Here is a 14,907-nt window from a genome sequence, read left to right as displayed (position 1 = left end):
TGGATACAAAATGACCGTCTTCATCTCTTTTGGTTAATTTTGCTTTGAAGTCTAACTTGTTAGATATTAGGATAGCCACACCTCCTTCCTTTTTGGGTTCATTTGATTGGAAGATCTTTTCCCAACCCTTTGCTCTGAGGTCTGTCTTTGAAGCTTAGATGTGCTTCTTGTATGCAGCAGAATGATGGAGTCTGGCTTTGTATCCATTTTGTTAGCCTGTGTAGTTTTATAGGCAAGCTAAAACCATTAATGTTGAGGGAAAGAAAGTACCATTGATTGTTAATGCTTCTTTGTTTTAGGTTTGTTGTTGGCAGTGGTATTGTGAATATATTTGCCCTGCTTTACTCTTGCGTTCTGGTGAAGTGGGATTATCTATTGCCTATGTTTTTGTGAGCGTAGTTAATTTCCTTGCGTTGGAATTTTCCTTCCAGAACTTTCTGTAGGGCTGGGTTTGTAGATACGTATTGTGAAAATCTGGCTTCGTCATTAAATATCTTGGTTTTTCAGTCTATAGTGATTGACAGTTTTGCTGGTCATAGTAGCCTGGGCTGGCATCCTTGGACTCTTAGTACTTGTAGAACATCTATCTAGGACCTTCTGGCCTTGAGAGTTTCCATGGAGAAGTCAGGTGTAATTTTGATAGGTCTGCCTTTATATGTTACCTGTCCTTTTTCCTTCGCTGCTCTTAATATTCTTTCTTTATTTTGTATGAGGTGATTTGATTATTATGTGTCGGGAGGGTCTTTTTTCTTTGGTCTAGTCTATTTGGTGTTTTGTACGCTTCTTGTATTTTCATGGGCATGTCCTTCTTAAGATTGGGAAAGTTTTCTTCAATGATTTTGTTGAATATGTTTTCTGCACCTTTTAGCTGGGTGTCGAGTGCTATTGCCTCGCCTGCAAGAACGGCGCTCAACAACAGGATTCTTTTGTAGCATAGCTTTATTGTGGGTCTCTTACCACGAGATGAGGAAGGACCCCGAGGAGGAAAAAGGGCTCTGCTTATATATGCTCAGAGGAGTCGTGTCTGTTACTGATTGGTGCAGCCCACGATACTCATGACAAACACCCCCATGACGTGTATTACGCATGCGCATTGCTATCCTTGGGGTGGAAAACAACTGTGCCTTGCTGGCTCATGGACTGGAAACCAGCGCCATCTTCGGGAATGGTACCGGTGGCTCTCTACAGCTGGGCTTCTTCGCCTTCCTCTATGCCTATTTTTCTTAAGTTTGGCCTTTTCATGATGTCTCACATTTCCTGGATGTTTTGTGTTAAGGATTTGTTGGATTTAAGATTTTCATTCGTTAATTAATCTATTTCCTCTAGTTTATCTTCACCATCTGAGATCTCTTGTATTCTGTTGGTTATGCTTATGTCTATACTTCCTGATCATTTGCCCAGTTTTTCTATTTCCAGCATTCCTTCAGTTTGTGTTTCCATTATTGTCTCTATTTCAGTTTTCAAGTATTGAACTATTTCCTTCACCTGTTTAATTGTTTTTTTTTTTTTTCTTGGCTTTCTGTATTTTCTTTAAAATATTTGTTCATTTTTTTCCGATTTTTTGTTTGCTTTTTCTTCCATTTCTTTAAGGGATTTTCTCACATCATCTTTGAAGGCCTCTATCATTTTTATGAAGAGATTTTTAAGTCGTTCTCTTCTGCTTCATCTACTTTGGTGTGTTCAGGTCTAGTCACTAGATTCTGGTGGTGTCATGCTTGTATTTCTATTGTTGGGTGTTTTCTTGTATTGCTGTCTTCCCATTGCTTCTTCCAGTGGGTGCAGTTGGGGTTTCTCTCTCTCTCTCTCTCTCTCTCTCTCTCTCTCTCTCTCTCTCTCTCTCTCTCTCTCTCTCTCTCTCTCTCTCTCTATGAAGTCTCTCCTAAGGCGGAAGCCCGGCGATGGGTGTCAAAGATCCAGCAGGCTGGTACTCATGATAGTCTCTCAGGGATAGGCTGATCTCTGGGAAGGGCCTGGACCTCCAGCAGAATACTGGCGGTGGGGGGTCAGAGATCCTGCAGGCAGGGATTCAGGGTGGTCCCTTGTGGATAGGCAGGTCTAGTTGTGCTCAGAGCAGCTCCAGTAAGTTCCCCGAAGGTGGCAGGATTGTTGGATCTGTCCTCTGCCCCAGTGTTCAACAAGAGCTGTGGGACAGTGGGCAGGGTAGGGCACAGGGTAGAGGGAGGGCAAGCTCTTGGTGGGGGTGGGTGGGTGTGTATCATAGCACCAGGAGAACTCTCAGTGGGGACAGGACACAGGGGGAAGCGAGATTCAGGGCCAATCCAGGGAGTTCCCAGGGAAGGATGTGGGGAAAATTCAACCTGAAGTAGTCCCAGACTCACCTCTAACAGAGAGAGGCCCAGCAATGGGGGTCAAAGATCCTGCAGGCAGGGACTCAGGGTGGTCCTGCTGTGATAAGCAGATCTCTGGCCAGGGCCCGGAACTGTCCATGACTTTGAGGATCTTATGGGGGATTTCATGGAGATTATCCAATTCTACTAAACCTCATGAAGTGAAATAATTTGAAGTATGACACAGTTCAAATCTCAACTGAACGAAAGCCCCTTTCTAGAAAAAAAGCGATTGGGGAAAACAAAACAAAAACAAAAAGATACACCTTTACATAATTGATTTAGACAGCAAAAATGGTAGAAGCATGCCCTCTCCTGGAGGGCATGGGAAAATGCTTTCCTGAATATTCCTCTAGTTCTGCTTCCTCAGTAATAGGCTTCCTTCCTTTATTTGTTTTGTCTTTGTTTTTGTTATTGTTTTTAAGAGTTGATGAGATTCACAACAAGAAAGTAAGGACTAGGTCCTGGGCCACCAAGGGTTTAAGTAGCAACTCTAGATCAAAATGTGTGAAAATAAATATTACTAATACTCGTCACTACCTCTGCCTCTCTTAATGTCACCAAAATCATATCTTAAGGTTTTGGAAAGATGGCTCAATGACTAAGGGCACTGGCTGCATTTCCAGAGGACTCGGGTTTAATTCCTAGCACAGATATGGTGGCTCACAACCATCTATAACTTCAGCCTCAGGGGATTCCAGGATCCGATGTGCTCTTTTGACTCTTGATTGAACCAAACATGCAAGTGGCACTCAGACACACAGACAAAACAAACCTCCACATAGAATCAAAGTAATTTTAAGCTGGGAAGTGGTGGCACACGCCTTTAATCCTAACACTTGGGAGGCAGAGGCAGGCGTATCTCTGAGTTCACGGTCAGCCTAGTTTACAGAGCAAGTTCCAGGACAACCAAGGCTGTTACACAGAGTAACTCTGTCATGAACACCCCCTTGCCCCCAAAAAAGTAATTTTTAAAATATCAACACTTTAATATTTAACCCAATGAATATCTATGAGAATTTTAACAAGCCCAATTTGTCACTAATTCCTTATTTATAAAATGATAGTAGAATTAGATATTCTTAATATTTTAAGTTCTACCTCTGTTTCTTTAATTATATTTATTGAATTTACAAGACAAATTTTCCTAAGCATGGGTGAACATATGTGTTGCTGAATAGGTGTGTTGCTTGCTACACACACACACACACACACACACACACACACACACACTTGTTAAAGAAGATCTCTAAGTTTACATGAACCAAAGACAGGACACTGACCTCTAGTCAGTTTCAGCCCATTTCAATGGTGAGCACTACTGTTGAATATTTATCTCTAAAAATGGGTATATTGTGCCTTGACTGATATGGTCTAATAGTAGTGAGACTGCAAAGTTGAAAACAACTTTCTTACCAAGTTTCTTTATCTAAATTTAATATTTAATGGGGAAAAAAGGTTTTTCACAACAATATGATTTCATCTTTTATTCCCTGAATTAGTAATTCTTTGTTTGTTTTTTGTTGTTTTTGTTTTTATGGTTTTTCTAGGTAAGGTTTCTGTATTGTTTTGGAGCCTGTCCTGGAACTCACTTTGTAGACCAGGCTGGCCTTGAACTAACAGAGATCCACCTGCCTTTGCCTCCCAAGTGCTGGGATTAAAGGCATGCTCTACCAATGCCCAGATGAATTAGTAATTCTTACTGTTCATTTCCTGAATTTATGAAATGTATCTCCTCCCAGAACCCTCCTTGTATCCTAGTCCCACTTACTGTTGCCTTCCTGTTGGCCAAAAGGGCTTTATGCATTAACCAATAAGATAAATATATATACAGAATGTCATATCTCAATATCTCTTTTCTGTCTAAAATAAAAAGAAGGGTTTTAACTTTAACATAGTAAAATATATAACAAAATAGTTACAAATAAGAACTATAGTTGACAATATTTAGTCCATTCACATTATGAGGAATTAAAGAAAACATTCTATCAGCTATCCTATCTTTGGGAGTCTAAAATTATTTATATATATATCTTATCTTTAATCCTAACTAAGGAAAACTATAACCATAACTATCTGTCTTCAACTCCATCAAAGACCACAAAAGGATAGTATATAAACTCTAGAAATGACAGAGACAACTCACCTGGTAAGTCACCTGAAGTTCTTCTGTAATGTTACTTCTTCAGCCTATAGGCAATAATGTGTCTGGCAGACTCCTCAGCAAAGCAAGAAACTTTAAACTGTCCATCTGTATTGGCAGTTTGTAAGTCACTTTCCTCTGTGTCCTGCAGACTGTCTGGCAGACTCTTCCATGAAGCAGGAACCCTGTAGCAATGTCCATCTTGTTTCAGCAGTCACTTTTCTGTGGGTCCTGCATGTCCAATTTATATAGCATAAAGTCAAAGAGTCCAGACAAGAGCAGTTTCTTGACAAAATGGCTAGTCTTGCCATACTGTCAGTAAACTCCATAATGAGAGTCTTTGATGTCCATTTTCCTTTCTGATGCAGATGGTGTTGCCTGGGAGCATTTATGTCTCACTGTCAAGAAAAACCCTAAACCATTTTAAATGCCATATTCTGAAGGTCTTTGAAAGGTTTGAAGAATGCCTACCCATTTGAAATATATAAATCTATATATCTAGAAACTATAAGGTTTGACTATCATAGGTAACTATCTACAATGTGTACTATATTAACATTATATTTTTAAACTATATAAACACAATACATAAACAAGAGGAAAATACATATCACAAAATTTACCTTAAATTTGTATCAAAAAATAAAATCCATTCCAAAACAAAGTATTCATTTCTATAGTACAATCCCTTTTTTACCTTTAAAAGGAACTGGTTGTGATCATTAACCATTTATAACCAACCTCATTTAGATGAAAACAAACATTTATAAACAATATTTGGGAATTTGGGCATTGTTCTTTCCAAACTGCTTCCTGCTGGGAATCCTAAGAAGATATAGAAATCTTGGCTGTAGTCTGCAAGGCTGCCTTGCCCAAGCATTTTGAATGTTGGATCATCTGGGACACTATTTCAGGGGGCCTTGCTTGATCAAACCATGTTAGTCTGGAAGGAATCCATTGCTTTTCTTTTTCTGTGGAAATAAAAATAGAAATTCTTTCCCCAGTAACCTGTCCTTATACTTAAATTTTGAAGTCAGAGTATTTTTTAAATATATAAATTGAATTAATTTAGCAATGTTGGTAATAAAGTGTATTTTAGCAGTTGTTGCTATCTTCTCAGCAGTCAAACAATTCAAAGACAACACAATAGCATACAGTATCCAGACTCTCTGTGTATTTCCCATCTTTAAGTAGCTTTTTTTTATTACTCTATTTCTTTTACTTTTTTTTTTTGAGACAGGGTTTCTCTGTATAACTTTTGTCTGTCCTGAAATCCACTCTGTACACTAGGTTCACCTTGAAATCACAGAGATCCACTTGCTCCTGAGTGCTGAGATTAAAGGCATGTGCCATCACACCCAGATCCTCTATTTTTAACCAAATATCCTTTTTATTTTCTCTCTCAAGCCTATGTATATTTTAAAACTGTAAACCTTTAGAGGTTTACCTTTATTTAATCTGTGTTTACTGTTTATTTTTTTTAACTTTTATCTGTTAAACACCAACATTGTTAAAAAATTGACTGCTGTTTTAGTCAGCTGTTTGTGTACACCATTCATTTGATAGCAGGGACTTTGGCAAAGGAGATATGCAAGTCTGGCATTCTCAGTAAGCCAAGACCACATGGAAATACTTAGATTAACAGAAAAATGTGCTAATAGTTAAGTCAGAGCTAGTCAATAAGAAACCATAGCCAATGTCCAACAGTTCCATAATTAATATAGCTTCCACATGTTTCTTTGGGGCTGGGAAGGGCTGTGAGACCTGACAAGCCAGAAAGCTAATAGTTACAAAATATCTGCTCTGTCAGAAAAGTGATATATTCAAACTTGATATTTGGAAACAGTTGGAAATTTCATCTGCTTCATTGATCTTATAGGATGTTAGAACATTGCTAACAGCTTGTGGTAGCTCTATCCTTTGTTAATACCAGTGATTTATCTCTTGACAAGTTTAAAGATCAAGGGGGAAAAGAGCTACATGCTATGCTAAGTATTAGGTTAATAGACTAGCAACTCCTGGGCCCTGGAAAGGATATTACAAGGATAATCACCTCATTTGCACACTGAATGTTAATGATATCTAGAAATTACAAAGCATTATAACAAAAAGTATCATATCTCTGCTATCCTTGATTATTCCCCCCACCTTGGTTTTTAAAACTAATATAACAGCAAGCCATTTCAATAGCATATTTTGCCAACTAAGGCTAATGAAAAAAATACCAAACTAACATCGTGATATAATCTCCCTTGGAGTAATATTTGACTACTATTAAGGCTTGAATTACTGAAGGAGTTTCTGGTTTGTATATGGGATATTGGCCTAAAAATTCTAGTGTATCTATCAGTTTTGTTACTGTGGACCAGAGCCATGTGATTGAAGGACCATAAACCCCTGTGGTGGCTTACTATCTTCTGTTCCCATCTGTAGTGAATGTGGACATACTGTTTGGGATTTCTAGAATCTAGGTTTCTGTCTTCTTCTCCTTGTTGAGTTTTCCCCCATTTCTCCTTATTACTAATGGCTCCAACATATAGAAAGTGAAATTATAGGCTAGATAGATGTCTCATCTGTTAAGAGTGGGTATTGCTCTGCAGAGATTAATTTGTATTACCCACATAGAGTGGCACACAACCCCATTTGCAGGGGATCCATACACTATTCCTGCTTCTGTGAGTAACTGCACTCACATACCCATACCCAAACACAGACACAATACATAAACAAATAATTGCACATATAATGAAGTTCGACTGTCAGTTGAAGGAACAATGGTGATTAATGCTACTGTATATGTTCTGTGTACCTATGGTGGCTTTGCATCATGGTCATGGGCACACACACACACACAAACACCTCTTGCGACTTACAGTTTCCACAGTTCATTGTGTCTAGATGAGTTTTTAAATGATTTTTATGTATGTATGTCTGTTGAGTGTTTGCACACATGAATGCAGTAACCCAAAATGCCACAAGATGGGATCAGATTCTTTGGAGAGGCAGTTAAAATTGTTAGGGGTCACTTCATCTGAATATTACTCTTTAGGGCAGGTGTAATGATTCTTTGCGAGTTAAATGACCATTTCACAGGGGTCACCTAAGACCATTGGAAATCACAGATGTTCACACTACAGTTCATAACAATAGAAAAGTTAAAAAAAAAGAATAGAATTGTTACAGTTGTGAAGAAGCAATGGAAATAATTTTATAATTGATGCTCACCACAACATGATGAACTATATTAAAGGGTCACAACATTAGGAATGTTGATAACCACTGATCTAGAAAGTCAGGTTTGATTTTTCTGCTAGTTAAAAAAAAAACAGTAGAGCTGTGCAGTGACAACACACACATTTATTTCCAGCACTCCAGAGGCAGAGGCAGGTGGGTCTCTGAGTTTGAGGCCAGCCTGGTCTACAAAGAGAGTTCCAGGACAGCTAGGACTGTTACACAGAAAAACCATGTCTTGAAAAAAGAAAAAATATTTAAAAGTCAGGAAAAGTGATAACAACAGAAAAAAATCTTAGACACAGAAGTCAGACTCAGCTAGTGAAGAAAGACTATTTTTGGGAGGGGAGATGAGAGAGCAGATACAGCAAGGAACAAGTTAAATTTGTAAAGCAGAGAGGGCACTTGAAAAACTGAAAAAAAAAAAAAACTGAAATACCGCCTCTTCTGAAAGGCTTAAGTTATTAAGGGTCATTGGGGAATGGAAGGGCTGGAGTGTTTGTGTGTCTGAGTGGGTGTGTCCTTCCCCCAATTTATAGTTGATCAGCTTAAACAATGAAAGAGAAGCTGATAGCCCTACATTTTTGTAAAATGTCCTGTCCAGCCTTGAACTTGTCAGACCTGTCAGCCAGCAGGGAGGTGACCCTACTGGAGGGACAAGAAGTCCTCCAGTCCTTTGAGGTCCAGACACTTGCCCTCTTTATTATTATCTATTTGTGGTCCCTGTTCTTATACTCTGTCCTTAGTTCCTCAGGTGCTGGACTCTGAATTCCTGTCTCACTACCACTTTCATGTACTATATAAATAAATGATTTAATGAATCTACATAAATATAATACTGATGAATGATAGAAAAACATGTAATAAATGTGATGGTTTACATTTGTATCAGTTTTTGAAAAAGAAATAATTTATTCTTTTTTCCTTTTATAAAAAATTTCTCTCATACATTACATCCCAATCACAGTTTAGTTTATTCTTTTTTATGGATGCATGAGTGCTGTGGGAGGTTCTTTTCTCACCAGTCCCCACCACCCTTCTCAGCCCCAAATAAACACACGAATGCTATATTAGTTATAAAACTATTTGTCAATGGCTAGGGCTTCTTATTGGATAGCTCTGTTCTTAATTATTAATCCATAACTGCTAATCTGTGTATTTCTACATTGTCTAATTTACCGGAGAATACCTGGTGCATCCCATCCTCCTGGTCTCTCCATGGTCTTCCTCTACCCACCTTTCCCAGAATTCTCCTCATCTCCTCATATTCCTGCCTCATTGGCCAAACAGTCAACCAATAAGAGAAACATATATACAGAAGGACATCCCCCATCACATGAGCCCCTACCATCTAAATGTGTCACACTTATTTTATGCAGCTTTTGGCTGTCATCTAGGCTGGTTCTATAAATTTTGTTTATTATGAATAGTGCTGCACTAAACATAGATGCACAGTGATTTCTGTGATATAATGATTTCTTCAGGTATGCACTTTGGAATTATATAGTTGCACCATATTAGAGTCCTACTTATGTTTTGTTGTTTGAGGAACATTCATGCTGATTGCCATAGTGCCTGGATGGGTTGCATTTCCACCATGTGTGAAGAAGAGTTCACTTTTCCTTGTATTTTCAACAGCAGTTGGTACATGCCTTTTTTTTTTTGGACGGGTTTTTCTGTGTAGCTTTGGAGTCTGTCCTGGAACTAGCTCTATAGATCAGGCTGTTGTCAAACTCACAGAGATCTTCACGTCTCTGCCTCCCAAGTGGTGGGATTAAAGGTGTGCATCAACAGCATCCTGCAGTACATGCTTTCTTAATGATAGTAATTCTAACTGGGGTGAGAAGGAATCTCAATATAGTGATGGCTAAGGATGTTAAATGTTTTATTGGCCAATTTACTGAGAAATGTATTTTGTGGGATCTCTCTTCCCCCTTTGAGGTTTACTTGAGCACAGATAGCACATCTAAAGGTTGTGCCATTAATTGGGCCCTCTAAATTTGGAAAATTGTACCTGGGTCTTAGGAGTTCAACCGTTTTGTTTTTGTGGCCCCTAGGAGGGTGGATTGATGGAGTTACAAAATAAGTTGCTGACTCAGACTTACAGAAAGGATGAGTCTGCCATCTGACAGCACTCACCAACCTTGTTTATCCTGTGTGTCCAGTTCTCATTTCACCCAGGTTATATTCTAGACATCCTAGTAAGCTGGGCACCAACAGAGCTGCCAAGACTTGAAGAGGCTCCACTGCTTCTAGGGCTACTTCCTGGCCAGTCAAGTCAGTCACTCTGTTACGTCTGTGGGGGAATCCCCTTTATGGTATCCTTTGCAATGAACAATGGGTACCTCCTTAGGTAACATGATAGCTTCCAATATTGCACTTACAGCCAAAGTGTCTCACAGTATGCAAAGACATTAAATATTAATTGGAAAGCACATTGTGTGGATAGGCCACAGAGCTCAAGTTAGATAGAAAGGATAATTAGAACTTTTAAGGAGACTCTGACCAAACTGATCCTGGAAACTTACAAAAATTGAACCAACCTCCCCGTCCCCTTTGCATTTCTCAAGGCCCAGTGTGCTCCTTACCTGAATGAGCTTATTGTTTTTGAAGTTATGTTTGGGAGAATACCTCCCATCTTTCCCAAACTACAGGCAGAAATGTCTAATCACTCCCTTCTCAAGTCCTTGTGGGCTATATTTACCATTTAGAAATGGCCATCTCCTTGGTCCCCCCCCCAGACCTATGGCTCCCAACAGAGATCCACTACCCATCCTAAGAGGAAAGCCTCAACACCAACTAATGCTGCCTTCCATGAGATTGGTTCCCAAAAGTGCCAAAAGAATTACTACCCTAGGTCCCACTGACACTGGGGCCAGGAATCCTTCTATATTTTCGACTATTGACAAAGTTAACATTTGTTTAACCATTCCCATCCAGGTTAAGATTGCTAGCTGTGCCTTTATCCTTGACCCCCTTACTACATTGTGGAAGGGACCAACTAGACCATTGGTCCACCAGCAAATAATAACAACTGTAATTGGGAACAGCCTAAAATAACACTGTGGGAACTACATGGAGCTGCGACCTGCTTGCTGTCCAGGACTTTACTCTGATGTCCTAACTTTACTCTGATGTTTGATATTCCACTCTCCAAGTCAATTCCTTTTCTAAGCAATACTGTATGCTGTATGCCCCACCATCAAGACCATTTGGTGGGCAAGAGTAAATGATGTAACTAAATGTGCTTCCTCTGAAGCATTCCAAAACAGTAAGTCCCTCTTATGCAGTGGTTTTCAGACTGTGGGTCATGACCCCATGGGTGGAGGTCACTTATCAGATATCTTTCATACCAAATAGTTACATTACAATTCATAGCAGCAGTAAAATTAGTTATGGAGTAGCAAAAATAATTTTAGGGTGGGGGGTGTCACCACAATGCAAGGAACTCTATTAAAGGGTCACAGCTTTACGAAGGTGGAGAACTATTGCTCTTCTAGTGCACATCCTGCCCCAGATAGACTCATCTAGTGGGGAAGAATGGAGAGCAGGCTGTAAAGGGGAAAATGAGCCACATCAAACTTGTGGTTGGAGATGGTATTACTGAAGCAACGACCACAAGAACATCTGCCTTCATAGTCCATGACAGGAACTTTAAATAATTAAGTAAACACATGGACAAGGACTTAGGAATATTAGAGAACTCTATATCCAGATTAGAGAAGCAAGTAGACTCTTTAGCTGAAGTGGTTTTGCAAAATTAAAGAGGCTTAGTTAGATCTTCTCTTTATGAAACAATGATTATGTGTGGCTTTAGGAGGAACCTGCTGTTTCTATTCTTGCTAATCAGGTATAATTAAGAAAAAACTTACCATGGTCAGGGACAACCTCAAAGAAGGGGTGGAAAGGAGACATAGATAAGTGGTATTAATCTCTGTTTACCTGTTTATCTATGACTGACCCTATGACCTTATTGTCAGCATAATCTGGACCATTGATTCTTGTCTTGGTTGGGCTAATGGTGGGTCCATGCATTCTCAACTGCATGGACAACTACATCAGAGAATAAACCCAGTTAAGCCACCTGTTCTTAGGACCAACTATGCCCCCCTAGAGAAGAATGAGTTAACAATTAGAGTCATGTTCAAAAAAACCAGTGAAGAACATTATGCAGCAAGACAGTGTAAGGGGTTCTTCCATCCTGTATGTATTATTGCTGAGGGTATTCCATGTTTAACTAAAATCTTGTCTTCTTGATGAACAATCCCATGAAAAACTACCCAACTCTATTCTAGAGGTCAGGATGTCCTAGCTAACTTAGCTTCTGTTTAACTGCCTGTTTCTGCAGAACCCCCTCCAACTGAGTGCTTAGCTTCTGTTAAACTTGCTTGCTTCACACTGCTTATTTCTTCAAAGCCCCCCAGCAGCTGCTGAAAAAGATGCCAGGACATGGTTCTGCCTCTAAAAACCCTGTGTTCTGGACACTTAGAGCTATACCCAGGTCCCCAAATACTTGGGTGTGATCCCATCGATATTCAATTGGATGAAAAACAAAAGGACTTTTGGTGCTTGCTGGCTGCCACTTTAACCAAGAGAACATAAGCTCAGGTTCAGGGCATGACTGCCTCAAATGAATTAGGAGAGGAATGGAAGATAGCCAACACAGTCCTCTATCTTCCATGGTATACAGATATAAAACACTACCACCCTTACACATATACATATGCTGTATTACACACATGACGTTTAGCAAAGCCAGCATGGAAATACATGCCTTTAAATCTGAGCATCGAAAGGCTCAGATTTAAAGGCAGTACAGAGCACATATGAAGCTAGCCTGAGTTTCGAAGTTGAGACCTTGTCTCAAAAACCCAAAATATAAATAGTAAAACCTTTAAAAATTAAAAAATAAAAATAAAATAGGACCAACAAAATGCCTCAACAGGTAAAGATGTTTGCAGTCAGTTAATGTTAAAGATCTCAATTTGGTCCCTGCATCCTGATCCCTGTGGTTGAGAGAGAACCAGCTTCTTCATTTTTTTTCTCTGATTTCCATATTATCACTGTGGATCCCACACAGTGTAGAAAAGCTAAGCAAAATACACCATAGGAGTACTAAGATAATCATATATATTTTTATTGCTACATTAGAAATGAAAATGAAGTGTGAGAAGCTGCATAAGCTGACAATTTGAGAATGATGACAAAGCAAAGGAGTCACCCATTATAGGTTAAAACTGGCTTTCATTGTATAAAGGGCACAAGGACTACAAGCACTGCAGGTATTAGTGATGAGATTTCTGCCAGCACCTACTATCTGCAATTTTTTGCATCAATAAGGAAGTTTAAAAAACAAAGGGAATGCCTGGTACTAATTACAGCTTAACTGGGTACTATAAGGTATAGGCAAGAAACCATTCTCTAGAAACATAGGTTTAGAAAAAAACAAACCTAAAACCGAGATTGTTGGTTAATGTTGAAGTTTATTTTCCCAACAAGATCATTTTATGATCTTTTAGTAAACTCCTTCTCTTGCTGGATTGCTAGGAAAGAAAAATAGGAAAAAGTCATTACTTCTTTTTGGTTTTCTTAAAATTAATTTCAGTTTCTTCTAACAGATCGATTCCCTAAGTCACTGAGTTTTATGCTTATACTTATGCTAAATAACTTCAGTTTTATGCTTACACAACTAGGAAGTTAGATCGTTTCAGATGATTTGTTGAATTCCCAATTAAAGCTAACAAGACAAAACGTGTCAGTCAGCTTTGAAAAGTACACTTTCAGTTTGTGCAGCAGGCTGGTGTTCTGAAGACCAAACTGATCCTTAGCATCTGGGAGCCTTGAACACACCGGAGCTCTAAACTTCCCTTCCTCCTTAATTTACATCTGTTTACAGAAGATCATAGATTCAAACTGTTCCATCCCGGAAAAAAAAAATCTAATTAACATTTATATTCAAATTTTAAAACTGGGCAAAACTGAGACTTAATTATATAGTACCACATCAAATACTCCAAAATTAGCTTTAATGTAGCATTAGTGATTTTTGTAAGAAGAAATCACTCTATGATACCATTACTACTGCAACCTAGCATGAAACCACATACATTACCCAAATAAAAAGCAACTATTTGATATTTTAATTGCTCCATTCCTTACATTTTGGCAATAGAACATAGGTGTGTTAACTGACTATGCCAACTTTCACCAGTGTTCCCCTTAACTAGGAACCCCCACTACTTACTTTCCTTCGATGGAAGAGTATTTTTTTCTTCAGTATTGGTTTTCTTCAGCTTTGATCTGTCAAATCTTTCCACTTCCGACAAGTCCGGTTTATCACTCATCTTGGCTGAAAGAACAACAAAAAGTTACCTACAGATTAACAGTTAAAATTGACTGTCTTTACTATCCCTCCTCTCCCTCCCCTCCTCCCTCCCCTCCCTCCCTGCTCTCCTCCCCTCTCCACCCTCCCTTCCCTCCTCCCCTCCCTCCTCCACTCCCCCCTCCCCTCCTCCCTCCCCTCCTCCCCTCTCCACCCTCCCTTCCCTCCTCCCCTCCCTCCTCCACTCCCCCCTCCCCTCCTCCCTCCCCTCCTCCCCTCTCCACCCTCCCTTTCCTCCCTCCCCCTCCCTCCTCCACTCCCCCCTCCCCCTCCTCCCTCCCCCTCCTCCCCTCCCTCCTCCACTCCTCTCCCTGCCCTCCTCCCTCCCCCTCCCTCCTCCACTCCTCTCCCTGCCCTCCTCCCTCCCCCTCCCTCCTTCCCTCCCTCCTCCCACTCCTCTCCCTGCCCTCCTCCCTCCCCTCCCTCCTCCACTCCTCTCCCTGCCCTCCTCCCTCCCCTCCCTCCCTTCCCTCCCTCCCTCCCCTCCCTCCTCCCCTCCTCCCTCCCCTCCCTCCCTGCTCTCCTCCCCCTCCCTCCTCCACTCCTCCCTCCCCTCCTCCCTCCCCTCCCTCCCTGCCCTCCTCCCTACCCTCCCTTCCCTCCTCCACTCCTCCCCCTCCCCTCCTCCCCCTTCCCCTCCTCTCCCTGCCCTCCTCCCCTCTCATCCCTCCCCTCCTCCCTCCCCTCTCCTCCCTCCCCCTCCTCCCCTCTCCTCGCTCCCCCTGCCCTCCTCCCCATCCTCCCTCCCTCCTCCCTCCCCCTCCCTCCCTGCCCTCCTCCCCTCTCCACCCTCCCTGCCCTCC

At 40.6% G+C, this 14,907-nt stretch overlaps 1 protein-coding gene across 1 annotated transcript in view; it reads left to right on the top strand.

Annotated features, from left to right (window-relative positions):
• The first annotated feature begins 1,086 nt into the window (after positions 1 to 1,086).
• Positions 1,087 to 14,907, top strand: part of LOC127218415 (nuclear RNA export factor 2-like) — a 39,942-nt gene continuing 26,121 nt past the window's right edge. Inside the window, exon 1 of the mRNA XM_051179426.1 lies at positions 1,087 to 1,168. Coding sequence (XP_051035383.1) covers positions 1,087 to 1,168 — 82 coding nt within the window. The remainder of the gene's footprint in view (positions 1,169 to 14,907) is intronic.

The sequence above is a fragment of the Phodopus roborovskii genome, unplaced genomic scaffold (genome assembly GCF_943737965.1).
Source record: "Phodopus roborovskii unplaced genomic scaffold, PHOROB, whole genome shotgun sequence".
Lineage (NCBI taxonomy): Eukaryota > Metazoa > Chordata > Mammalia > Rodentia > Cricetidae > Phodopus > Phodopus roborovskii.
The sequence above is the reverse complement of the archived record's forward strand: the minus strand, read 5'-3'. Positions and strand labels throughout refer to the sequence as shown.